The following is a 24,855-nucleotide window of genomic DNA, read 5'->3' as shown; positions in this document are numbered from 1 at the left end:
GGTGATGGGCAAAGATATCGTCCAGAGAGGCAACAAATTCTACCAGCTGTAGTTTATGATTATTTCCTTGTCATGGGGCAGGAACAGTACATAAATAAATGTATGAGTATTTGATGGCTCCCCCAGAGGGGAGTAGCCTAGCTGCCTCCCACTTCGTCCTTTGTCCTCTTTCTATCCCCTAGACCTTAATGCACAAACTCAGAGAAATCGGTGGAGAGGGAGGCACAAAAGAAAATAAAAGTTAAAAATATTTGTAGCAGGAAAGGGTGAGGTTCATTTGTGAAAGGAGGGGGAAACGAGGCATGGAAGGAGGAGGGGGAAAACAGGAGCTTCTGGGAAATTGTCCAGGGGAATGTTTGTGGGGAAGAGAATGGAGAATGAGATAAAGGGATGGAAGTTGAAGGATAGCTTGTGCACCCACATACCAGGTAGTCGAAGAATAAAAAGAAATGAGGTAGAGATTTTGAGAAATGTCAGTGTGGGTAAGATCTGTACTCTCCTGAGTACTTTCCCAGAGATAAAATTAATTACTTATGGTTCTGGTCCCTAGGTTGAGCTGTGTTGGCTGGAAAGACTGAACAATGTGGACTCTTTGAATTTAGATGGGTTACACCTGGGGAGTGAACCTCCAAGTCTCTGGACTTGTGATGTGACATCCAACTGTGCTTTGAATTAAGTTGTCACCTGAGTCAACAGTGCATTTTGGTGTGAAGATCAGACTCTTAGAACAATGAAATAAAGAAGTGAGGAATGGGTTATTGAAATAACTCTAGAAAGCCAGACAATGTGGTTGAGGCTTGCTGAAACAGAAACTGTAATTGGGAGGAAAAAAAGGAAAAATAATTCCAATTTGGAAATCAGATCTATGAAGCAAAAATAATGAATTAAATTGAGATTGTCTTTAAAAGGAAAACTTCTCTTCTGAAATTGCAAACTGGACATTAGTTTTAAGACAGCTTCAGTGGCCATCTGACTTCTTAAGAAATTATATTTCTTTCTCAGCAGAGAAAGAACGGCTATGTCAGTCATGACTGGATCACACAGAAGATGCTGCCTTGCTCCACTGGTGGTGAACACATATATTCCAGGGGGATCTGGCTGCTGCCATGGAAATTGGCTTCCAGCAGACTTTGGAACCACTGGAACAAAATAATAGCTCCCAGAGACTTGAGAAACTTGTGGGAAATACCATGCCAACGAAGAGTCAAATAAAAAACCTAGAGTTGTGGTTTGACCATTCCACCAAAATGATACAAAGATGCACAGACACAGACATAATGAGATGCTAGTATCTAACATCCTACACCAGGGATGACTTAAGAAGTCAAAGCTAGAGGAGCTGCCATTAGTCAGTTAGGGATGATTTTGAGAGGATGTGCCCGTAAGAAGTGGCTGGCAGAATTCCATAGGTGGACTGTCTGCCAGGGGTGATGGAATGAGGCTTGGCAAATCTACTGGTTGGAGCATTTAGGTGAGGGAGCCATGATTTCCTGGATTTTAATCCCAAAGCAAGAGTTGTTACTGAGTCCAAGCTTGTACTGCTTCCTGCATGACAGGCCAATAAATGGAGAGACAAGGTGTTGGGGCAGGGAATTGCAACATTATTTAGAAAGCCAGCTGACCAAGAAGATGGTGGACTAATGTCCCAAAGAACCATCTTGCCTGGATTTGGATGTTAGGTTCTTTTATAGAGAAAAGGGGTGGGGGATAAAGTAAAAAAGGTGATAAGTTGTTGCAAATATTTCCTGGTTCCTGCCAGACTCTGGACGGAATGTGTTAACTTCTTCCTTCCTACAGCCATTCATTGATGTCAGGATGTTAAAAGGTATTTTAGCTTAATGCTCAGACATGGGAGGCAGGGCTCCCAGAGGTGGGACATTATGTATTTTTTAAGCTCTAGGCAACATTCCTTTCATGATTAACTTGTAGCAGAAGCAACAGAATACAAAGGTTAAAGTAAAAGAAACAGATCTAATATGGATCAGATTGGGTCTTCCCTATCACAGAGCCTCATGAATTCTCACTGTGGGTGAAGTAGACCCAGGCTGAGGAGGATAAAGGATGGATTTTAACAGCCTTCACCTAATGGGGCTCATGCCAGAGGCCTTGACCAGATTTAGGGAACTGGAAGTTATAGCAGGGGTACCCTCTTATTGAAGTCTTCTCAGGGGAGCATAAGTAGAATCCAGATCCTTATCTGGGACCCCAGAAGACAGCTCTTTTTGTAGGTCGGGCACTAATTTGCTTCCAGTGAAAGTAGTTTTCCTATGGTGAGCGGAGATTTGAAAGAACCCAGCATGGGTGAGTCCACGCAGAGATCGCCCTTGGCCTGCCTGCTCAGACAGAGATCGCCCTGCTGCAGAGAAGAGGGGCGCCTAGTGGTGGCCACCACCTCCAGGGTTTTTACCAGATGAATCACCTTTTGCTATTTGAGGAATAGGGGCTGGAGCAGAGGAACTGAGGTTCTCTGGGGAGGCGGTGGTGGGGGTGTCAGGCCAGTTCCAGGTCAGTGTCTTGAGGGATCAGCAACAACCCCTTGGCCTCTGCTCCAGCCCTGCTCACCTCCAGACCTCAGGACACTGGAGATTCTGCGGACAACACAATGGCTGTGACAAGGAGGAAGCCTTGGACCTCTGAACTTAATTCTTGGTTCTGTGCAACTTTCCAAAGCAGCTAAAAGGTAATGGTTTGGCTTTTAAATCAAGTTAAGGAGGACGGAGAAAGAAAGGGAAAACAGACTGGATGGAGGATGGACACACAAAAAAATCATTTTTTAACGAAGTATTATTTTTCACTGCCTAGGCAAATGACTTATGTGAAATGCTTATATGAAAAGCAATACACGGTTTTGTTTTGACTTAGTTATCATTATCATCAGGTTTGGTGCAAATGGAAATTTACAACAAAATGAAAGCAAACAGCATCATGGGTTATGTACAGTCCTGTGACAAGGTGGCTTGCGGTTCAGGCAATGTACCGCTTGGGACACACGTCTTGGTTTCCCATTCCAGTTACTGCAGATGCTACATGAGGAAGCAGAACATACATGGATGAAGAGAAAAATAAGTATCACTAGGCTAAAAAAATTAAGACTATTACAAAGGATATAAATAACCAACTTATAATGTATTGCAGTACAAATAAACAGTAATTTTAGTATAAAAATGCATTTGCATGAAGAAGCTATTTAATAACAATGATTCAACTGCATCGGAAACAGGCTAAGGTTGTATGAGTCACATATATACACCGTCACCGTCCACAGGGAACTTTAATAAGCCATCTGAAGGCCAGGCATCCTGTCTGAAGCTATCCAAGGTCCTTCACCCAAACCTCCTGGTTCAGGAAAGATGCCCCAAAAGCCGTCCCGTCAGGGTTCATCAGACTTGACTCCACATTCGGTTTTAAGACAAGCTGTACCTTCTAAAGGGGATCAAAACATAGGACTGAGGTCAACAGATACTACACAAGACAGGACACTTCTGTTCGCACAAAAGGTTTACATGAGTACTTTCTAAAATGTTCTATCTGACAGGATGGGCCAAGCACGCACGTGTGATACTGGCAGGAATAGTGCTTTATCACGGGGATCAAGGACACAGGTAAACCAACCACGGATGCTCATGAGCAAAGGCACCAGTCTCTGCCTTCCTCCTCTCACTTCATCCCAATTTAGGGTTTTGTGCTGAAATCTCAGTATATCCTGTCATCTCTACCTTCTTTTGGGCTCTTTTAATGTTTCCCATGTTGTAAGGCAAGTACACAGGCTCCACTCTTAAAGGACTTGGTAATAAAGAGTCCCACACTGAGTGCTTGCCATCAGAGACATTTTTATCCCCCACCCAAATCATGGAGCAACACCACGGCTGTTAAGGATTTTGGCCATAGGAGCCAAACTCTGGCTTTTCCCACTGTCAGAGTCAACCTGTCCGAAGCCTGTCTGCTCTTTGTTACAGTTGTTATTTTGGATCTTTTTGTTGCTGAGACCTGCAGCTGACAGGGCTCACGTGCCCAAGATCGCACCCAGGCCGTGCGGGGCCCTGAGACCCGAATGGGCCGGGCCTCTCACCCCACCTGTGCTCCCACCTCACAGGGGGAGGAGGAAGTGGGCCTCCCTGTGCGCTGCTGCATCATGAGGTCTCTAAGCAAGTTGGCGTGGTTTGGCAAGAGATGAATGATCAAAAGAAACCTAAGAAAATGGAGCTAGAAGTTTTAGCCTTTCCCTCTAATCAATGAACAGGCATCCCACTTCAGCGACTCACACATAAAGGACGACACCCCCATTCTGAAAGCCAGTTTTACTTAACTTAACCTGATTTTGAGACATATAAAATACTATTCTATAATTAAATAACTGATACTGTCACATAAGGAACCATGTTTTTTTTTTTTATTTTTTTGAATCAAGATCATGTTTTCATGCACTTGACTTCTGGCTTAAATACATTACCTGCAGGAAAACTTTATCAAATCCTATTGACATGCTAATCTAATTTGAGTTATTTTAGGTTGGCCTTCTTCCTTTGGTTCTATATTCAGTAATATTAAAACCCTAAAGGCTGCAAACAGAAAGAAATTAAATCAGATGTGTACTTCTCAGGCCATTTAGTAAAAACCCCATCTTTTGCCAGGATGTTAAAAAAAATAAAAATAAAAAATAAAAACAGGAAAAGTGGTCCACATTGCCAGATATTCTGACTTTTAATGGATCTGCTTCTCCAAACTGTTTCTCCTCTTCCTCCAATTTTCTTAAGTATTTCTGAGAAAGAAAAGATATTTTTCTCATTATATAATTAGGTACTACTTGGAGTCCAATTGGAAACTGGCCTTACATTTATAAAAAGCCAAAGCAGATTCTATTCCTTCATTCCTTCCTCTTTAGTCAAATATTCCACTTAAAATAAAATGAGAATTATTTCAACTTGGGGGTAGGGAAGGGATCACACACAGGAAAGTCAAACTATGAAACCCTTCTTATCCCATACCCTTGAACTTGAACTTAATGATCTCTGAAAACTTTGTTTCAGCTGATTACAAAAGAAAGGAATGCAGTGACGGGAGGGCAGGCCCAGCTCAGGCTCCATTTGATTCTCCCTGAGAACCTCCCTCAGGACCACGGATGTGTCAGAGACCGAGACAGCAGGAGGGGCAAGAAATGAGCAAAAGGCAAGGTCCTCCCAGTTGCTCGGTTCTCTGATGGCCTCAGACTTGAGGTTGCGCTGCTGTCTGAAGAGAAAAACCACTGACCAGTCTTAATGAACTTCGCCGTACTGGGGGATGAGGCTGTCAGGGAACTGAGTTGGAAAGATGAAAAATAACCATCTCTAAAAAATGGATTCTGTCAGAATAAAAACTCTCTTTGTGTGAGGCTTGCAACGGGCTCATTCAGCCACACCAAGGGTTGAGTTTCAGACCCCACCCCCTACTCCAGTGAGCCCGTGTTCAGAGTTAACACAAGGTAAGGGTTATCTAAACAGCCAGGAGTACACAGTGTATTTCTTTCTAAAGATGACAGCAGCCTTTTGAATTTCATAAACCTACGCTACTGATTCTGTCTGGACCCAAGGGGTGTAGGATCAACTTTAGACATCTTTCATAAGGCGGGAATCAAATTTTATGAATTTATTCTAAAACACAAATCAAGTAGATGGAAGGATTTTTTAAAAGACATTGGGCCCCCTGGGTATTTTTAGTAGATTGAGTATTGAGAGATTTACAGGGATAAAATTCTTTACAAGATTAAGGGCGAAGGAAACGAAACCAAATCTTTCATTTCCAGATACTCACTTTCATTAATTCTTTCACCAAAAGCACATCACTGAAGAAAAACCAGAAGTGGCTTTTCAGTTATTATTAAAGTGGTTCAAGAGCCAGGGAGCCCTTGAGATGGAAACAGAACAACACAGTATTCAAGCTTTCTCCTTAGGACTACCTTGTCCTGGCAAGACTTAGGAGATTTCTGGCTTCAAAAGGAATATTGCTAAGGGAACATTTTGAAAAAAAAGAATCACTACATGTTGGCTAAAAACAACAACTAAAATCTCTCCTGTAAAACCCTTACTTCCTTTTGAAACTCCGAAGGCTACAGCATTTCATCTGAGACGCTTGGCAGTCAGGGCGTCAGGGGCTGGGCTTCTTGACAACTTGAACCCTTAAGTCAGGATGGAGGCCGCCGATGTCGAGCTGACTACCGTCAGAGTCGTCCCGCGCAGGAAGTACCATGCAGGGCGTGGGGGCCCGCAGGCCCGCGGGGGGAAAGGTGGAAATGCTACAGGGAAGAAGTAAAACCCGACAAGGCCGACTTACAGTCAGGATGACTTCCAAGCACTCTTCTACAACAATATCCAAGACCCTCTAAAAAAGCACCCCTGTACTAGGGTGCCTGATGTATCTTACAGTTTGACAATAAACACTTGATACAAGAGGAGGATGCAGGTTGGCTGTGCTGTGAGGATGCCCTGCTCCCACCTCGGGGGCCCAAAGCCCCATTGGCTGTCTACGAACAGGGCGAGGAGGGCTGGGGAGGGCTTCCTCTGCTCAGAACTCTGTGGCCCCAAGTAAATGAACCTGTGCCCATCCCAGGGCTCAGACAGATCCTAACAGCATGTTTGTTTCCTGTATCCTGATTGTCATGCCCAAAAGATTCCCCTTAACACACACAAGGCTCAATGCCAGGAGACTACAAGACTAGAGATCAGTTTTTAAGAGAAGCTTGTTCATTTAGGAAAAAAATAAGGGTTTAGTTTAACCTGCAGACCAAAGGGAAGCTGGCATATTTCTCTGGTCTGTGTTGTTGGAAATGCTGGCATCAGGCCGACGGCCCCTTGTCGGCATGCTGACTTCTGCGCTGCCTCAACGTGTCTTCAGCCACCTCTGCGTCAGTTGAAGGGGGCTGCTCGGAGGCGGCGTCCAGAGCCTCGTCTGGCCCGACGTCTGGCCCGACGTCTGGACCCAGGTCCTCCCGGGCCTCTCTCGGGGCCGGGTCCTGGGCAGCACTCCTCTCCTCGTCCGCACCAGCGGCCGGGCCATCCTCCTCTTCCTCCTCTGCTTCGTCTTCGTCACCCAGCTCTTCCTTCTCTTCTTCCTCATCTACAAGGCTGTCCTTGTTTTCTTCTTCATTGGAATCCTCTTTCTCCTCCTCTGCATCCTGCAACTGCTCAGCCGCGTGAGCCTCCTCAGACCTCAGAGTCTGCCCTGTGGAGGGAAGAGAGGGGAACAGCCTCTGAGTAAACAATGGGCATTTACAAATACTGTATGCTTTCACTTACACGCAGAATCTAAAAACTAACATGAACAAATGAATGTAACAAAATAGAAACAGACTCACAGATACAGAGAACAGACTAGTGTTACCAGAAGGGAGAGGCAAGACAGGGGAAGGGGACAGGTACAAATTACAAGCCATAAAATAAATAAGGTACAAGGGTATCATATACAGCACAGGGAATATAACCAGCATTTTATAATAACTTTAAATGGAGTATAATCCATGAAAATCTCAAATCACTATGTTGTACACTTGAAACCGATATAACACCATAAATCAATTTAAAAAGGTCATTCAGTGGGGGTGGGTTTATTAGCTCAGTGGTAGAGCACATGCTTAAAATGCACAAGGTCCTGAGTTCAATTCCCACTACTCCATAAAAATAAAATAAAAATATAAAAATAAAAGGTCATTCAGCAATCACTTGAGTGCATTCAGCTGTGGAATGAAACAAAGGGGCATGTGACAGTTTTCTCCATCCTGAAACTCTACTGTCACACAGGCCAGATCTCTGGCTGGCATTCACCCCACCCAGGGCTTCTCCCCCTCTCTCTGGACACTTCCCTGACCATGCTGACTCTGGCGGAGCCTGGGGGCAGGGAGGGCAAAGGTTCCTTTTTGTTTTGTATGTGGTACCCTGTAGAATGTTCAGTGACCCACTCACTGGTCATGGTGATTGGATCAGAAATGTGACTTAAGCCGAGCCAATCAGTACCTCCCAGAGGCCTTGGCCAGGGTCAGGAGGAAAGGCTTCCTCTTTCTGCAGGGATGGCTAAGCTGATAAACTGAGTTGGGCCTGCTGAGCCACTGAACCAGCTCCATGGGAACAGAAACCTAACACCCCTTGGGCTGTGCTTGAAGCCAGAAGATCCCTGGATTTTTAAGTTACCAGAGCGAATACATTTTCCTTTTTTTCCCTCTAAGTTGTTTTCAACTGGGCTTCTGTTACTTTTTAGAATTCTAAGGAGCATTAATATATTTTATAATTATCTATGGAAGTCTCAAAACCTCGAAAACCTCAAGAAATAAAAGGAAATATAAGCTTATTTAGTTAAACTGCCACATAAAATTCAACAAAGTCTCATAAAAGTCTTCATGCAAAAAAATAGGAATAAAAATAGGCAAATCCAGGGCTACCTGGTCCCAGAAACAGTGTGAAGTAGTGAAAGGATTTGGGGAGACTAGTTTAAAAGACTTAGGAAAATTACTGGTTCACGGCAGAAACTCAGTGTGAGTTCCCCTCCCTCCCTTCTCATGCCAGTTTGAATGAAGGAAAAAGTTGTCAGCTGATTACTGAAGGGCATACAATTCAAGGTAAAAAGCAATTGCCAAGATGAAATAGTCCCTCATTTAAGAGAGGAAGAAAAAAATTCTCGTTCAAATCAATCTAGACATACTTCAAGGAGTTTCGTAGTGGTGACAGTCTGGTCACCCAGCAAATCAGAAGAAAAATCCACTACCTGTATGAGCACAAAAGCGCAAACCAAGAATTCCAAAAATGCTGTATCTCATAAACGTGTCATACGCACCAGAATGTTCAGACAAATGTCGTGGAAGTGGCATAGAGAAGCACTCTGATATTACCACCAAGACCTGGAAGGGAAAAGTGATTTTACAGTGAGGAGACAGCACATTTATCATCAAATAACCTCAAAGTTCAGCCCTGCTTCTGTAACCAAATATTCACAAATATAGAGCAGTTGGTCAGAAGTCCTCAAGAAAGACAAGGGGATCATTAAGAATTCCCTATTTTTGAAATGTGATACAATGTAGGGAAATACTACTAATGTAGAACAGGGGTCACAAAGTCAAGTGTGTGCACACAGCCCACTAAAAACAGATGAATGAAGCAGGTAGAAGAAAACAGACGTTATCAGCCAAGTCAAAAACGACCTTCTAAAAAACACTATTTTGAAAAATAAAATCATTCTGTATGTGGAGTGTGCCTCACCAGTGGGTAACCCCTGATCGTGAGGAAGAATATTTCAGGGTGTGGAATTCTTTAGAGTGCCATAAAAAATTCCTGCAGGAACAAACTGTGAGAAAACACATCAATGCTGTGAGCTAAATCCTACTGAGACAGCGGCTGACTGGCTTCACCTCCAGCCTTGACTGCAGCGTTGAGTCACTTTCTGCTCGCGGTAAACCTGCCGCCACACAGGGCAAAGTGAGCTGCAGCTGGGAGGGGCTGGAGCCCCTCTCTACACCCTCCCCACGTCCACCCATCCAGCACACGCAACACAGAGACCCCGCACAGCAAGAAGATGCCCGTTGAGAAGGGCTTCCCAGGTCCTCCTAGACCTAGCTAACCCCTGCACCTCACCTACACTCTGCACAACTGCCCAGTCTTTAAAATAGGAATAGGACTTCATAAATCTGTGTTTTTAAGGTGCCCTAACATTTTAAAGAACCCAAAGGCATGGTTGTTTTCCTTCGATTTTACAAACATCCTGCCTGGGTTTTCCGCTGCTTTCCCGCCAGTCTAGAGCTTTCCTGTCTTCCGTCCTTCAAAGCAGTTTCTGAGGTCAGAAGACGATGCTGCCAGAGTGAGCTCATATACGGACTGTGCGCTTAAGGATCATTCTCCTATTGGTTTAAGATGCAAGAAATCCAAAACGTATACATTTCTAAAACTGAGCCCTATGCAGGGGGAGCTGTCAGATTAAAAAACTGAAACTAAGAAATAAAATAAACACACAGACCGAGCCATGTGCTCACATGTGGAAAGTAACATTCAGCAAAATACTCAACCATTTCCAGGCTCAGTCAAGAGAGTAAACACAAACCAAACTGCAGCCTCGTTCTGACTCTTCATCTTCCAAAATCAGGGAGAAAGTAAGAAACGTACTGGGTTTATGGGAAACGACGAGTTGATCAGGAAATCGCTTCTATGGAAAACGCCCTGTCCCACATGGCCACCGCGTGAGTTGAACTCCATGAAGACTCAGAGGCAAGGACCGCCCCCCGCGCCCCGCCAAGGTCAGCAGGACCAAGCTTCACATGGCTGTGTGCTGGGGCCTTGCCTTCAGCCCCCAGGTAGCGGCAAACTGACACACAGCAACGAACTGCTCACCGGGAGACCTCGCTGACGGCAAAAACGCGAGCTGCCGTGTTTAACTCATATTACAGTTGTAGAAAAGGCATTCTGAGCAGAGAAATGCGTTTGCTACTTTATGGGAATGTATTATCAGAAAATGCATGAGTCTTATCACTGCTTTGAAGTCATTTCCTTAAATAACGTTCTCTCCCCAATGCCTTATAAAGAAACCACAGTCTGTATCACTTAGCCACTTCAGCAGCTTAGAATCAAATCTCTTCTTTCTTCAGGTCAAACCTCTGATAACTTTCCTACGCTGATTATTTGACTCTAAGTTTCCAAATGTACTTAGGGTCTAGGCAGGCCTGACTTTCGGACTTCAAGTCAACTTCAAAGATAAAATCTAAAACTCTTTATGCTAAGAAGAGTTTTCAGTGGTCTTCCAACAGGCCCACAGTCGAGCTACATTCTCCATAGCTCCATCTCAGAACTGCCCAGGATCTCATACTGTCCCCCTACAAGAGCCTCACATTTATGCTGTTAGAAAAGTCTAGCAGCAGACAGTAGATGGGAAAGTACATTTATATCCAAAGTCAAACCATTTTAGGCCAGAGCATTCGGGACACGTTAATTATCAGTAAGATTAATGCAGCAGTATGGAACATACCCAGGACCTAACAAATGACGTATCTAAGTTCTGTCCCCACCCAGGCAGTTAATATCAGGAGTCAAATCTCAAATATAAACCATAATATGAGGTAAGCGTGTTCATGGCAAAATAAAATCGAGTCTCTTTGGCTCCCTGGAACATAACTTTGTAGTACCACGTTATGACTTGCTATAAAGGCTAACATTTTTAGCTTGTTTTTAAAAAGGATCTTGCTAAAGAGACAAGATGCATTATAAATGTAAGGACAGACTTTAACACAACTTACCTAAAAGGTTGTCCTTTTTATATAAATTCTTAGTAATTGTCAATTATTCCTTTCATACAGTGTTTAAGAGCTATGTGATTAATATATAGTATAAAGACTTTTAAGAACTTTTTAGAGTTTAAAGCTCAAATTGATCAAGTATAGGTAATGAGAAAGATTCGAACACACTCACTCACACACACACACAAAACCAAGAATAAAACATGCCCAAACACTTCAAGTTGCCTACATAGTTAAGCAAATAAATGTATTATCCCAACCCTCACCTAAAAGCCCCAGGAAGAAAATGCACAGGTGCCTACTGGACAGTGATTCTCATGCCCAAAGACAACACAGTGATGTGTTTTGCATCTTATTTTTTCACACAATAACGACTGTATCTTTTATCCACCCAATCTTACAGAATCCACCTTGGGAAAAATGCAGTCTATGTATAAGCAACTGATAAGAATCAGAGTTTCAATTTGAGGACATGAACAGGAAAAGCCATTCTGTTCACCCAAGGAGCAAATTCGTAGCTTTGGCCTCAGCACCACGGTGTTCTAATCACACAGGCAGTGCGTGAATTCACAGCTGGCTCGGTTATCTTGGAAACTATCAATTTAAGCAAGTCTCTATTTCTTCTTTCATCATAGCTGTGTTTTGGGTAGCACCTATCTTCAGAATATTTAAGGGACAGGATTAAGAGAAAATAATTTAATTAATTTCCCACGATATCTCAAATTACCACTGGAAACAGTATCAAACAAGCCAATGTTATCTAACTGACTAGACTACACACAAAATGACGTTCATGTGCTTTTTTTTCTTGGCTGCTTTCTAGTTTTGCATGAAACCAACTGGCTTTAAAGACAAGGAAAAAAGACTGGCAGCATCCCTTACCAGACCCATGAGAAGGCCAAAAATCAAGGTGGCTACGACGAAAAAGACGTACGAACACCAAGCAGGTACTCCAAGGGTCACTGTGAAATAGTTGTGAAGATGCTGTAATCAGAACAGAAAAGTAAAATACAATATTTATTCATAATGAGAACCAAAAATGTCTGACTCTCCCGCCTGAGCTATAACTCAGTTCTGTAAATTTCTCTACTTACAGGAGCTCCCACAAAGAACATCCAGAGGTTTACGCATCTGTGTGATTCTTCAAGCAAGCAAGTCAAATTTTACAACATTGAGAATCTAAGAGCAACAGTCAAGGTCGTATCTAGTAAGAGTCATACTTCCCTGAAGTTCAGATCAAGAAGAACTCTAGTGGGACTGTTGTCTAGTTCCTTCTTCCATCATGAGAGTTTCTGGTCACTCTCCCCTAATAATTTATATACCTCAATTTCTACTCATAATATGGCATCCATGAAAAAATTAAACTTCTTGGGTCTCTACCAACTTTTAAGTGGAACTAAATTATTACTTACAGAACATCAACTATTTACAATGTCTCCATACTTCCTTCTTCTCATCAGACTCTTATTTCTCTACCCTCACCCATCCTCAACAACTTTCCTAACCACCATAAAACCTAAATGTAATAATACAAGAAATTTTCCAGGTAATTCATTATGAGCAGATAAGACTTCGTCAGTCTTTCAGTGCACACCCCTTCATGTTTACTGTTCCCTGAGACTCTATTTGATGCCAAACACTAAAAAAAAAAGAGTGAAGAGGTACAATCTTAGCTACAAATTATTTACATGCTAAATCATACAGGAATTACAGATATGAACCTGCTGGTTTGGAGTCAAAGCCCATTTAGATGTGGACTTGCAGGAACCATGCTTCCTTCTCATGATGTCTTAGTGATCATGTCTTTCAGGCCCTACAGCTTCAAGAACATTCACTATAAACTGATAACTTTATGATTTTGTTATGTCTATAGATAGTCTTATTTACAAAATTACTGGGCACAGGATGAAATGGCTCCAGGCTAAATGCCACCAGCAGGCGGAGATGACAACTGAATGACTTCCCTAGAACTGACGAGGTTGATGAAATGAGTCCAAAATTCTATTTTAATACTTCTCAAAACCTAAGTTACTCAAGTATCTCCCACTGGTTTCTCAGTTTATAAATGTCAACTAAATAATATATTTTATTCTGGCTTAATTCAGAACAATAAATAAAAAATCTTGCTAGCCGATTCAGAATAATCTGAGATCTCCTCATTTTTTATTCAGCAGTAGAGATTATATATAAAGACTCATCAAGTTTTTAAATACTGACACATGTAATTAAAGTGTTCAATAAATATTACTGATTAAGAAAAAGATACTAGCAAATCCTTAAACTATTCATAGGAAATGCAAACAACTGCTGGTTTGTTAAACTGTCACCTGTCCTCTGTCGATGGCACAGTCAATCACTCTGCCTTCCGCCAGGGCAATTACGTATTAAGAACAGTCCAGCATTCTGCAGCCCAGCAGGTCAAAGAGGTATTTGGGATATAGAAGGCTGTTTCATTCAAATTCTGTTCAATGGAAGTTTTAAAATGCATTGTACAGTCCTCTACTTTAGGAAATTTTGCATACTGAATATAATTTATGTGTGCTTTTCTTGATGATTCAATGTTGTCATCAAGACTTAAACTCTCAAACATGCCAAAGAATTAGGAGACACAGAAAGTCAGCATGCCTCTGTGCTGACCCCTGGATGCATGAATTCTGGAACTTGCTTTATAAGTAATATCTGCCCAGAGTTGGAATGAATCACATCCAGTTGTAAGTCTTTCTGGACAGTATCTTAAACCCTTTCTGCAAAATAAATGATTAAAGAAACCCTCAAGAAATTTTCTAAGTTATTTTCCAGAATTCAGTAAATTATGTGCCTCTGAATCACTGCATTCTGAGTCACATACTTCTTGGTGCATTTAAAGACATCCTCTCATTGTAGTAAGGCTCCGCTTCAATTTTCTTGTATCAACTTACTCTTGAGAGAATTTGAGCTTCTTAGAGAAACTCTGCCATCTTGTGGTCTTTTTAGGTAATTATTGCTAAAGCCTCACTAAACAAGTTGTATTTTCACAACTGCAGCCACAAATCTTTCTGTTTACTTTGCCTGAGTCCACACTGGTTTCAGAGCACGAGTGTTGGGTTCCTGGCACGAGGTACTTGAAGTTTTGCTGTATATATGTTTCCAAGTAACAACTGATTCAACCTGATCTAATTCAGTTTTAGATTTCTGTGTTTCTGTTTTTTTAACTGCCAGACACAGTAACAGCTTTCACTTGTGGAAAACACTGATCCTTGTTCAATGTGTTCATTACAAGGAATTATCCTAGAATTTCATTAAAACACACAAAAATGTCCTCTGATGGGCCTGATACCTCATACTATTTTATTTTTGTAAAAGAGGACTGAATTAGAGCTAATTTTTGCCTATATATGGATTTGAATGAGAGGACTAAATGAAGACACCATTAGAGTAGAATGAATAGGAACATTCCAACCAGCGATCAGATGGATTTAAGGAAAGGGGCCAGGCCAAGGCAAGCAGAGGTCGGAGGCGGAACCTCCCTCCCCAGGGAGGCCAGCACTCCCTCTGGGACCTGAACTCCTGCAGGGCAGAGTGAGTGCTGCCCACGGGCACCACCCACCAGCCCAGTGCTGCAGTCTCATTCAGACCTGGGCTAGCTCCGGGCAGAGCGCCTTCTGAATTAGACCCCACCTGTGTCACAGGATATTCCCCTGACGGGTTGTGGAAAGATGCTAACATCCCTTTCAGACACCGCGTACGTAGGCCGTGGCACAGGCGGGTCAGGAGGGCCGTGTCTGCGGCAGAGGTGTGCAGAGACCACCCCACTGGTGTGTCCTCTCATCTCTCTTCACAGTTGGCTACAATGACGATCCTCAAAATGCCTTCCCAGTGTGGGAGCAGCTCAGAAAGGCTTCTCCAGTGACGGCCAAGGGTTCATTCCCCTTCCATACTTTCTCCTCTTACACCCGCAACAAGGCACAGACGTGCAGCCTTTTGTCGGCTCTAGGAGAGGTCACCTGTGGGTGTGCACCGTCTCACTGTGACATAGTTCTAGAAATTTTCACAAGGGAAAGAAAACCCCAAAACAGTAAGAGAAGAGACACCACAATCTAAAACACAAGGGGATGTTCTCAAGTTTAAAGTTTCCTCAGGTTATTCTCCGGTCTAAATACTCATGGCCTTTAACTCTCATCCTGAGCTGTTTATAAAACATTAAATCTTCTCCATCACACAGACTGCCCTCCCAAGGATGCAGCACCTAACTGTAGCTCAAATTTGCCATGTGCCTGCATCCTTTCATAACAGGAGTAACACTGAAGAGAGGTATTAAGTTACATTCTATATCAGCTCAGTAAGCAGCACAAATTCACCAAATCAAATAATGTTTAAATACATCCACATGCTAAACCTAGTTAGCGGGAGTACACATTGTACAAACTGCCCTAAAACCCTATTTCAGTCCTGCTATCAACCAGTTTAAAAATAAATGAAAAAAGATAAAGTATTCCTTGTTGCCTAATAGGAGGGGAAAAGTAAAATGACAATGACAAGAATGATTAATGAATATAACTAACTAAAAACGGTTATCAAGTACATACTAGGTACCAGGTTCTATGCTAAGCGTTCAGTGTTCCAGGAACAACAGCCCAGGGCAGGGGACACAAATGGGGTCAGAAACACACGCCAGGTGGAGAGCAATGACCTGTCTCCCTGGAGAAAGATGATGCCTCCTGTGTCACAGTGGCCAACTGAGCCGAGAGATAAGATGACACCTGGCTGGGCACACGGACAACATCACACCTGTGCTGCAGACACAGTCTTCCTAACCCCGACCGTGGCCCCGACCTCAGCCGCAGTGCCTCCCACATTCAGTCTTCTGCACGTCATTTTCACGCCATCAGCCTCGCCTGTGCTGTCCTCTAGATTATTAACATTTTTCATTAAGTTCAGTCATTCTTTTTAAGTCAGTTAAAATTGTAAAGAAATTTTATACTGCTACTATAGACAGAGTATCTGTATCAATTCCGCATCTAGAAGATGTCCATGCTTTGTACACCCTGCAGGCTACAGTGACCCCTGGGGGGGGGGACTGTCGAGACACACATGAGGACAGGCATTGCACCTGAAGTGGCGACGACTTCCGTGAGCGTAGGTCACAATTAAAACACAGAAGTGGACACCATCACGACTGGATCTAGACTTGAGTTAAAAACAGATCATGATCCCCACAATGTAACACTCAACACTGATGCGAGGCTGCTGGGCAAGGGAGAGCCAGCTAATTAAGCCACCCGAGCCACCAGGAAGTCGGCTAGGGGACCTGGCTCAGCACGTAGTTCTGTAAGGACAACAAGGCAAACTGCACCTAGAGGTTGTGGGAGTGTCAGAGGCCTGGTGGGCAGCCAGGGACTGGGTCCCCCAAGCCAGAGATCACGCCCCCTGGATTCTGAAGACGCGGGTGGTGAGAGCCCGTCCCTGGGATTTGATGAAAGGCTGGGGACTTGTTTCTAAGAGTAACAGAAGCTCACACTTGTCAAGAGGCTTGGGGAAGCCAGATGCTGATACGGAAGGTAGTACTGGATTTCTATTACAGATTTTTAAGGTAATGTATACACCTAGGAGGAGACTGAAATCCAGTTTTCAGACAGCTGCCAGAAGATATGACTCCATCAACTTTTAGTGTCAACATACTGCAAAAGCACATTCCCTTACTCTCAGTTCCTAGTTTTCCATTCATAATTCTCAACCTTTGAAGTAACTTCTCATGAATGTTAAGAAAATAGCAGAGGAAAATGATATGAAACCCTATCTGAAAAGATGAAAAAGTCTAGTTACTGTTTAATATGATACATAAATGACAAAAAAAGAGTTAACAAATTTTAATCAAAAAAGACTGAATCCAAGTCCCAATGTAGTCTCTGTGGGGAAAAAAAACAAAAACAAACCAAAAAAACCCTAAAGTAGGTATTCTATCTCACAAGGCAGAAAATATAATACAATTGAGAAACTGGGACACAAAAAGTTGTTCTTAAATTTCCCTAAACATGTATTAATACGCATGAAAAACAGTCTTCACAAACTCCTTGAATACTAAGTTCCAAATACGATGCACGACCTATAATTGTAGCTTAGAAAAGACAAATACAGAGGGACTCACTTCTAAACTTTTTTTGAAATACTTTAAGGATATATATTTAATTCCAAAGCAATTTTGTTACATCTGGCAGGATTTAGTTCACCCTACACGTAAATAGGAGCAAAAAGCTATGTGACACATTCAAGACTGTACAGTAGTTCAACATCTGAACCTCAGTGACAGCTCTGACTCACCGAAAGGACTCAGTGAAATGCGACCACATACGGGAGGGGGCATGCAAACTTCTCCTTAAAGGGCCACGTCGTAAGTATTTTAGGCTTGTGGGCCATGTGATCTCTAACCCAACGACTCAGCTCTACCACTGTACTGTGAGCAACCACAGAAAACAGGTAAGAAATGAATGTGGCTGCGTTCCAACAAAACTTTATTTACCAAAACTTTCTTGACACAAGCTGAAGTTAGCTGATCCCTGACAGTCAGACAATCTTTGACCTGCAGGCAGATTACGACCATGGGAAAATAAGATAAAGTGGAAGCCACACAAGCTCTTTCAGCTTTGATTAAGGGATTCATCACTGATAGAAAAAAATAAGACCCTGACACAGCAGTTACAGGTCCTTGTCTAATTTATGCTCTTCTACACGAAGACACATTTCCACTGGGACCCCATCTAAGAGAAGTTGTGTGGCTTAAGAAAAAAAAGTGAAATTATAAAACTATAAATGTTTATTTTCCTATTATTTAGAAGCTATCTTCTCATCTTAAAAAAACCCCTCTCCCAGTACAACCACAAAGGGCGCGTTTACTGTTACTCACCCATATCTTGCCCGAGATGCTAAACAGACCAGCCATTCCAGACATCCTAAAAAATAAAGAAGGAACCACTGGTGATGTATAGTATAAAACATAGAACAGAACAAAAATCAAGTCACAGGGACTGCCTCTCCACTTCTTGCAACACTGTCCTCTCTCCTAGCTTCACTTCCGGTCTCACAGAGCTTACGCCCCACAGCCATCATTTCAATTATTCTGCTGTAAATACAGTCAAATCCGCTGGTCCTTTCCCCCCACCACAGTACAAAATCCCCAAGTCTCAGCAGCTGCACGTCCCTGGGGAAAACTCAACGCGGCCCCGTCCCACTGTAATGCCTACCTGAGATGGTGGTTCATGTCCTTTCCTCTCCCTTCAAACCTCCCACACCCTCCCCTCCCCATGCACTCTCAGCTGACAGCCACTCCCTGTATGTCACTATGAAACCAGAAGCCATCATGTGATCTGCCTTACCTTCCCAGCACCAAATCTGAGCCAGGTGTGTACCCGCATCCACATTCTCCTGTTGTAGCAAAGCAAGTTTACCTGCCCAACCAGTCTAAGAACCTTCCCTTCTTGCCTTAGACCCCATCCTTTCTGTCTTGTTAATAACTGGGTTCTTTCTGTCACCCCCTCTCCTGCATTAAGTTTCTCCCTCTCTGCTGGATCATTTTCATCTGCATGAAAACCTGTTCTACCCTCTCTCATCTTTTGAAAAGCGCATCACTGGACCTCACATGGCCCTCCAGCTTCACGAAGTTCTTCACAGAGCAGCCTATGCCTGCTGTTCCTCCCTCACTGTATCTTTAACCCATTCAGATCTGGCTTCTGGCCTCCCTGCTGCACCATCACTCCTTATCAAGGCCACGGTGACCTTGCATTGCTTCAAAGTCCATGTCTCAGACCTGATCTTCCTTCACCGCTTGGTAACATGGGACACAAGGTGCTTGAGCACCTCTTGAGTGGCTTCCAGGAAATCTCACCCCCTTGCTTGTCTCCTGCTTCATTGGTTCCCATGTTCAGTCTCCCTTTGCGACTCCTTCTCTGCCCAACTTCTTAGCTTTGGAGGGGCCTGAGGCTCAGCCCCAAGCCCTTTTCTTCCTCTCTCCTTCTAGGTGGTCCCCTCCCTTCTAAGACTTTAAATACCATCCATCCTTGTATTTACGTTTTTTGTTCCTGAATTCTCCATGGAAATCCATCTCCATGCATCCAACTTGGCAGCTCTACACAGAAGCCTGCATCTCAAACTTAACATGTCCAACGCTGAACCCTTGATCTTCTCTTGCTCAAATCAGTAACTGGTACCAAAGAAAATCAAGTTCTCAAACCAGAAACCCAGGAGTTTGTGTGTGTGTATGTGAATCCTTCCTCTCCTTCACCTTAGCCAAGTCTACCTTTAAAACGTATTTTAAATCCACTCCTTCGCTCCATCCCTACTGCTGCCCTCCCCGGGTTAGACCCTGCAACTGCCTCCTGCCGTCTCGCCTCATCCACTCTTGCCCTCTGCAACCTCTTCCTAGAGCCACCTTCTCACTGCAGGCACCGCTAACATCCCAGCTCCTCGCCGTGGCCATGGGCCTGTATGATCCAGCTCCTGCCTCTTCCCTTTCTCGGTTTACACCAGTCTCCCTCCCTCTCACTGTGCCTGACCCTGGCCACCTTTCTGCTCCTCAGCACACCAAGCTCTTTCCAATCTGGGGTCCATGCGGGTGCTATCCCCATTCCAGGGAATATTCCTCCCCCTGCTGGCGAGGCCATGCTACCCTTCAGATCTCACTATGTCTTCCCCTCAGGGCCACCTCTCCTCGCCCGTAACCGAGCGGAGGTCCAGGCTCCCATGGTCATTCGCTGACTGAGCACATGTTTGGTTTTTGTTCTGTTTGTTGTCACAGCCCTTATCCACACTGTGAGTCTTCATATCCCTAGTTTTTTTTTAACTCTGTCTCTCTGTAAGTCACACTAGGGGAGCAGAAGCATCGAGTCGGTCTTGTGCACTGCTGAACACCCAGCACCTGGAACAGCATCTGGCATAAAATCAATGCTCACGCATTTGTAGAAGGAAACGCCGGAGGTGAGCTGCTTTTAGACTAAGTCATGCATTTCCTATAAATGCTACCAGATTACTTATTCCTGAAATACCACAAGATTTGATCCTATTTCAGCAAGGATATTCCTTACACTTATGTATATTAATACAAAATTAATTACAAATATGACAACTCATTCAAAATTAAAACCAAACAGTGGAAAAATTGCCATGGTTTGGTCTTATCTGCCTCCCCAAGTATTGCAGTTTGCCCTCATGGCCAGCAGTTACCCTCAGCAGTATCCTGCTAGGCAGCCAAAGCCATCACACACTTTATTTTCCACACAGATATAGGAGCAATTCCTTCACGAACTGTAATTCAAGAAGGAGTTACTCCTGTATCTTATCGATAGTTTAAAAGGAAGAAAGAACGGTGAATGGCGTTCAATACGATCATCTGTAAGGAGCAAACAGCTGGCGTGGCTCAGGGCAAAAGCCAGAGGAGAGGGCTCCTGTGACCCTCCCGAATCTGGACATTTAATTCCCAGTATAGCAACCACCAGCTGAAACATCTGTGGGTCACAAAACCAGAAACACAACATGGGCCAAGCAGGGCACATGTAGTCTGGGTGACCAGAAGTGAATGAGAAGAAAAACATAGACTTTCAAGGTTTATGGGTTGTTAACTTGGCACCTTCTGTTTTACTAATAGCATCTTGTCATTAAAAAATAACAAGTTACGTTAGAGAAGACGGGGATTTCCAACCAGTCAGAGGCTCAACTGATTGCCATTTCTTCTCTAAGATATAATTCTGCAGGTCTTCGTAGACTCCTGGGCCACGGTAACGGCGGAATATCCCATCCTTCGCACTATAAATCATAAAAACAAATAGAAAACAAATCCATTAAGATAACAAGTGTTACAGATTTTTTAAAAATCAAAATAACCATTGGTTTTACGTGTGAACTCCACTCTGAGTTTTAACTCACCTCAAATGAAGAAAAAGAAATAGTTAGGCATAAATCAGAAAGCATGCATAAGCACTCATCTATTACAAATGGGAAATTCCAAAACAGAGGATGAAACACCCTATTTTATCACTGCACCATTTGTGACTATATGCAAAGTCCTTGGCAGTGTCTACCCTGCCAAGTTATTTTTTATTATTTTTATAATTGGTAAATTATTTTGATTTTTCTCTTACAACAACAAAATAGCAATTGTTATCAAGTTTTAAAAAATTGTATCCACATTTCCAAATTTATGTCATTCAAGAACTTTCCCTGAAAATGAACAAAACACCTCTTAGTCTCACGTACCCCTTCAGTCCTCCCTCCCTCTCGCTTCCTCACCACTGTCAAGCTTCCTAAGGAAGGGTCTACCCTGGCCATTTCCTCCTATTACTCATTCACTCCTGCAGCTGGGCAGGGGTCCTGCTTCCAGGAGTCCATGTGAACTGCTCCTATTGGGAGCCTCCAAAGACTCTTAAGTGCTAAATCCATGGAGCACTTCTCTGCCATCCTTCCTTCGTGTGTCATTGGCACTGTCCACTACCCAGCCCCCCTTCCTTCCTCCTTCCCCTCTTACGACATGGGCTCTCTGGACTTCTACTACCCTGACCACCCCTTCTCAGGGCCACACTGTCTTCCCGATGCTGGTCAACCCAGGTTCTGTTAGGAGAAGTTAATGCTTCTCTTCCCATCGTATCTGTTCTTTCCTTGTATGTATTTCAACTGTTATCTACCTCCATGCTGAGGAATTCCAGGTATGTCTCTCTAGTTTAGATCCTGAAATCAAACTATCACTTACATTTCTCCACTTGGAAATTCATAAACACTTCACACTGTCTTCTCCATCCTGACCTCCATCTTCCAAACTTCACCTGTTCTACTGGTTCCTCAGTCGTTTCTACTAGTGAAACATGGCCTGTCGGTCTTCATCACAGCCTCTTCCTTTCTTATGGCTAATCAGCCACCAAGGTCCAATGATTCCACCTCCTAAGTATCTCTGGAACCCACCCCTGCCTTTCTCCTTCCCCTCGGAGGCCTCCCACCTGATCCTCTCACTACCGGGGCCTCTCACCTCATCCCACAGGATGATCCACTTTACCCGATGGGCCAGCCATAGAGAACTAGTTATAGACTCAGAAGGCACCTCCTCTCCTCCTGGCCTTCGCCATGATCTATGCTCTATCTGGAAAGGCCTTCTCTACCCTGCCTGCTTAACCCATTCCCACTTATCTATTAAGAATCATCCCACTCTTCACATCATCAGAAAAATGTTCCTTGATCTCCCCATTTATTTTTTGCCTGAAATCAGGTTCCCTTCTCTGCAGCACAAGGGGCACCCCCCCTCTTCTCACACTGTCACTCGGGGCAGACCAGTCTCTCCCCCCAAACGCTAAGCTGAACAAGCGATGGTTACGGAAAACAACCTAGAACCCCTGGTACACGTCTACTGATTTCTGATCTTTGCACGACCAGAACATTGTTTAAACTTACTGAAAAAACGCTGGGAGGGTGGTGACGAAGAAGCGGCCACTCAAACCTACAAGAAGCACAGACAAAAAAGTTACCAGTCAAACTCAGACTAAAGCAAGCACCTCAGTTAAGTTCTAAGAACAAGCAGCCATAACCACAATATAAAATCTTTCCAATTACTGAATCACATTTACTATTTATTTGTTTTTTTTTTTTTTACTTAAGGAAATTTCTACCCATTTTTATTCACCTAATACTTTCTAGGCACTGACACACAACTTCCATATCTCCAATGTGTGAAACTGGAGTTTTCTGGTTTGTATATTATACAGAATTGTATCGTGGCTGAAAGGACAGGTTTTAGTCATGCAATCTGGGCTAACTAACTAAATTCTCCATTTACCAGCTTTGTGACCTTAGATAAATTACCTTTCCGAGTCTCAGCTACCTCATCTGTAAAATGGGGACATAAAAGCCTCAGAACTGAATTGTTCTGGGGTTCCATTAGATCATTACCTTAAGTGTTCAGCACATAGTAAAGGACTCAATAAATTATAGGTATTACTACACCAATGACAGGGTTCAAAAGAATAACAAGGAACACAAAATAATAAGATCATGTATAACATTTGTATACATAAAATCTGCAAGTCCTGTCGAGGGATTTTATGTACATTAAACAGATTTTTTTCAATTTGTCTCAGCAAACCTTTGCTGAACACTTAACAACACGTATCACTTGTTATGCCGAGGTACACTGGTACACTGGAGACAAAGATAAAGAAAATCCTCAGTCACTCAGCAAATATTCACTAAGCATCTTCTTTGTTCCAAGGACGGTGATAACCACTCACGATACACAGATGAGCAAAAACACATACAGTCTTTGTTCTCACAGAGTGCACAGTCTAGCAGAAAAACTTAATCAAATAACCACATGACTATAAACAGAGATAAAGGTTATCGAGAAAAGAGACACACAACAAAAACCTGCATGAGACTAGGAGCAATGAGCATCGTGCTCTTTAAATGTTTACAAGTAAATAATACTTATGTGTGTACCAAAAGTGAGTGAGCCTGGCTCTGGCCAAGAGAAGCAAATCTGAAGGCAAATCTGAAGGCCAGCACAGAAAACTGAGACATAATTTTCATGCTTCTCATCACTTTCGCCTTGAAGAACAGCCTGATTAAATCAAATATCTATTAAAAAAAAAGAGGCTCAAACTTTGTATCTCTGTGGTCACCTGTAATTTGAAACACCTAAGTTTTACTTTTAATAACATAGGAAATTTGCTTATACCCATTTTATAAGTTAGACCTATCTATATTCAGGATAATAATCCACTAATTAATGCTGAGTCTTTCCCAAAAAGAATTCTTTATTTGTTCCGAAATCAAACCAAGTAGACTCTGAAACATCCCTATGGCACTTAAAAGAAAACACAGTACTTTGAAGGTAATAAAAGTCACCATTACAAAAAGAAACATTTACTGCATACATTTATCATTGTACATTTGGCGGTGGTGGGGGAAGCTTGTATTGACAGTAACAAAAACACAAGTGACCTGAGAAGTCAAGTGAGAACTGTAACAAGCATGCTGACCTCTAACACTGTTCAGAATTCCAGCCCAGCAGGGGAACATGGGTATCTTTTCAAGTATTTCCAACTCTAATTTACCAGGGGAACAAGCACTGGTAATCCTACATTTTATATGCTTTTACCTTATAATAATTCTTGCAAAAAGGTTCGTATCTCATTTTTCTCCTAGCTAGAGTCTTATGACCAGTCAAAGAAATTTTCTCTAAGGAGTTATAGTAATAGAGAATTACACTTTGTTTATGTGGCCTTTTCAAGAGGAATGAAAAGATAGCATCCCATCACTACTTTGCTTCTATTTATATTTTATTTTTATCAGAATAAACAGATAGGATTCTAATAAATGTTAGGTATCACTGAAAGCAAAGTTTTTAACTTGTTCTTTAAAGTTCTTCATGTGACCTTGGTCATCACTGGCCATGGCAATAAATAAAAAAGTAACACATAACATTTATATCTTAAAAGTAGTTCACAAAATGTATTAGATTATACAACATGCAAAACAGTATGTCCAAACTCACGAGCCGGCTTGCCTGGGGTTAAATTTATTAGTTTTTAACATGCGACAGTTAATTCAAACTCTCTGGGTTTTAGTTTTCTTATTATAAATGAGCATCACAATTTCTATCTTACAGT

General features: G+C 42.8%; 1 protein-coding gene across 2 annotated transcripts in view; it reads right to left on the bottom strand.

Moving 5' to 3' along the window:
* Window positions 1-2,766: 2,766 nt before the first annotated feature.
* The window catches only part of TMX4 (thioredoxin related transmembrane protein 4), a 35,918-nt gene continuing 13,829 nt past the window's right edge, over window positions 2,767-24,855 (bottom strand). For both annotated transcript variants that reach the window (XM_072943832.1, XM_072943833.1), the window contains 6 exons: window positions 22,643-22,688; window positions 20,882-21,010; window positions 18,120-18,165; window positions 12,122-12,223; window positions 8,797-8,860; window positions 2,767-7,194 (listed from right to left, as the gene is read on the bottom strand). In XM_072943832.1, coding sequence (XP_072799933.1) covers window positions 6,809-7,194; window positions 8,797-8,860; window positions 12,122-12,223; window positions 18,120-18,165; window positions 20,882-21,010; window positions 22,643-22,688 — 773 coding nt within the window. In that variant the 3' untranslated portion in view covers window positions 2,767-6,808. The remainder of the gene's footprint in view (window positions 7,195-8,796; window positions 8,861-12,121; window positions 12,224-18,119; window positions 18,166-20,881; window positions 21,011-22,642; window positions 22,689-24,855) is intronic.

Source organism: Vicugna pacos, chromosome 19 (assembly GCF_048564905.1).
Source record: "Vicugna pacos chromosome 19, VicPac4, whole genome shotgun sequence".
Taxonomy (NCBI): Eukaryota; Metazoa; Chordata; class Mammalia; order Artiodactyla; family Camelidae; genus Vicugna; species Vicugna pacos.
Note: the sequence above shows the minus strand (reverse complement) of the source record. Positions and strands in the feature narration are given on the sequence as shown.